Here is a 3,436-nt window from a genome sequence, read left to right on the forward strand (position 1 = left end):
ACAGTTTTTGAGGAGACACAGTTGGAGGAAGACAGTTCGAAGGAGCCCGGAGTTGAACACAGTTTTGAGGAGAGTCTCAGAGACACACAGTTGGAGGAGGAGTGGAGAACAGTCTGACAGAGGAAGACAGTCTGGAAGATCAGCGGCAGCCGGGAGGCGAATATGGACGCTCTTCCGCGACAACCGCCAAGCCGACCGATGTACCGAAACAAGTAAGACCTTTTCTAATGTAATTAGAATGACAGTAGTAGAATTAATAACTTAGATTCAGTATAAATATCAAAGATCCCAACTGGTACTTTTCAATTCATTCTCTTATAATTAAAGTATAAGGATACAAGTCCACCATGCTCTCTCATAATAGGATTCTTGATAATGTATATATAATTGTAAATATAAAAGATGTAACGAAGACTTTATTTTATAATTAATAATCCCTGTATGCCACCTCATATATAATAGCATAGTAAATTGGTGAATATGATACCGTTGGAAAGGAACTCCAATGATTAATTATGATATTCATATCTAGCATACCACGGCAAGGGGGTCCAGATGTTGTCTAGTGGTTGAATTAAATATAGCGCATCCCCTTTCAGTCAGTTCCCATCAGGAACTGATAGAGATACATAATATAAATACATAATAAAAATATATAAATACAAATAAATAATACAAATACATTAATATATGAATTTCAATATAATACCTGTACGGGGAACCCCTAGTCGGGCTTATAACGCCCGAAGCCCCGTACACGGCAATACCAACATGGCCATGTATCCACTGCAGAGCTATAGTACTTCCTGTTTTTCAGGAATAATTTGTTCTTTTTTTTCATAATAGCAGCTATATCCTAACACTTTGCCTCTGCAATGCCATATGTTGATAATTTCTGAATACCGTCTTGGGAAGTATTGCTAACTTCCATTTCGACTAAAATAAAAATAAATTAAATAACAGTGAGGAAATTCTAAGAATTCAACTTGTTATAAATACTCTTTTTTTCACTACGTCATAGTTAATAGACTATTAAGCGATTTTCCTTCTCCTAAAAATTTTCTACAATGGGCGACTCTCCAATGCCATATGTTGATAATTTCTGTTTAACAGCTTGGGAATCACTGAATATTACGGTGTTGTTATCTCTGTCAATCGCGGCTTCCATGGAAAGGTAAATAGTCTGCATATCTCCGTAATAATTCCAGTTGTCATAACTTCCAGTTCCAACGGTAAATGACAGTTCAAAATAGCTCGAGTAAACACCCCTTCCAGCTCTTGGTAATCTCTTGTTGCTATAATACCAAATACTGTGCATTAAACAATTAATATTTTTGGATAAAGGTTTCCCTAATCTCACAACAATATTTCGATATTTTATTAATTTTAAAAACTGTTAAATTGAATAATAATAATATAATCTGCCGAAATATTACGTATTGCCTAATAGGCAGGGTAAGGTGATAAATAAATAAAAAATAAAAATATTACTCCTCTATGTCGAACATTTTTGATTTTCTAAATGGTAGAAAAACCACGTCGATTTCAAAATGTTTTACAGCGTGGAAAAAATTTAATCTATTTTGGATATATTATGACTTTTACAATTTTTCTCGCCTACCCCTGAAAACATAATATATTTATATTTCCATTGATGTACCTCCTCTCATACATCAGAAATAGTTCAGGATTAATTTTCTACAATATGTTATTTTTTTTTTTAGGTGAATGGTGTCTAACAAAGACATCTGGGTTCTGTCCCCAGATCCACGTTACCACCAGAAGAAACGGCACAAAATTCACCCTTGAAGAATGCACTTTAGGGAATACAACTGGCTGTCCAAAGGTATGTCTTATTTCACATATAATTCAGTGTAGTTTGAGTGGAATGGAATGAGAAAAAGTATTGTTTTATATCTGAAATTCTGAAGTTATTTCAAATGAACAACGGCTCTGTAATTTATTCAGTTGTCAATGTCGTTGTTCTATTCACACATCTTCACAAAATAAACATCGTTTTTTTATGCAACTACATCATAAGGAAATTGTTCTGGTTGAACTGACATTTTATAATAATAATATTCAATACTTATTCTGAAATTGATCCCTTATTAATAATATACAGGCGTCAAAATTGGGCTTTAGAGCCTTAAAGTAAAATAAAAAATAAAAATTAATTAAAATATAGTAAAATAATGAATTTAAAAAGATAAAAATGGACAACAATAATTAAAAGAATATATAAAATAGGAATAGAACAAATAAAATTAAACCATATGTCATATCATAACACATAAGATGACTAACACTTCTGATAATAAATTTTAAAAAATACAATTAAACTAAAAATAATAAATGAAAGGTACGATGTTTGCTGAAATTCTGAAACATAAAATACAGAGAAGATATAAACCTTATTTAAAACTTTTAATTGTCATTATTCTGGAATTGGGTAAACAGAAGGTAGTCAAAGATACGTGATTTGAAGATTGGAAGGTTATTAGAACTACGAATAAAGTTGGGAACATAATTCCATAGGAAAGGATAAGGAAAGATACGCCAAAGAATACGGTTCGATGTGCAGTTATATATAAGTCTGAAGGCCGGAGTAGAACTTAAGTATAATCTTTTAATGTACATTTTACAAGATTGATGTGTAATGATACTGTACAACATATAGTATACTACATATACATATACTACTGTACAACATATAGTGTAACACACATTGCATAACATTATTACATCAGAAAATATTTTCATAAGCAGTTTTTTTAATAACATGTTTATTCAAACTTTCGTGTTGTCTGTAAGGATTATCTTCGATATTTATTTCCGTGGTTAGTGTAACTATCCATAATGTCAGGAAAGGTTATGTAGAGAAAATCGTTGTACGAGCTGAGATGTCAGTGGTATTGATTCAATTAGTTTGAAGTTGAAAAAATATATATGATTGAAAGAAGTTAATAATTTTTATAAGGAAATTCTTTTTAATTTATTATTTATATTTGAATATTATCGCCGTGAGTCATGACCAGAAAAGTATCTTTCTATCGAATGGTTTATCAGAACCTGTGCAAAGCATCCCCATAATTATTTGTTTCTAAACAAAATTTTTCTAAGGAGCATGTGATACTTTTCTTATTTTATAATTATGAGAGATAGTTGACCGTGGATGATAAATGAGGAGAAGATGGTTGGGGGTGCGGTCAATGAAACATTTCAGGGCTGGCCATAGGAAATCCTCTAGCTCCTGATCTTTCCAACATTGTTCTTAATGATTTACTTGATTCCGTTATCCCCTTTTTCCAGTTGACATTATTCTTACTAAAAAATATGTAGATGATCTCCTCCTTGTTTTAAATCCTGATAAAATCTCCGACATCTTAACCGCCTTTAATTCTTACCACCCACGCCTTAATTTTACTGTCGAATT

General features: G+C 31.9%; 1 protein-coding gene across 1 annotated transcript in view; it reads left to right on the forward strand.

Moving 5' to 3' along the window:
- The window catches only part of Teh4 (tipE homolog 4), a 187,077-nt gene that overhangs the window by 71,854 nt on the left and 111,787 nt on the right, over nt 1-3,436 (forward strand). Inside the window, exon 3 of the mRNA XM_067047995.1 lies at nt 1,725-1,846. Within this exon, the coding sequence (XP_066904096.1) occupies nt 1,725-1,846 (122 nt within the window). The remainder of the gene's footprint in view (nt 1-1,724; nt 1,847-3,436) is intronic.

This window comes from Halyomorpha halys, unplaced genomic scaffold, assembly GCF_000696795.3.
Source record: "Halyomorpha halys isolate HHAL.00 unplaced genomic scaffold, Hhal_1.1 Scaffold421.1, whole genome shotgun sequence".
Lineage (NCBI taxonomy): Eukaryota > Metazoa > Arthropoda > Insecta > Hemiptera > Pentatomidae > Halyomorpha > Halyomorpha halys.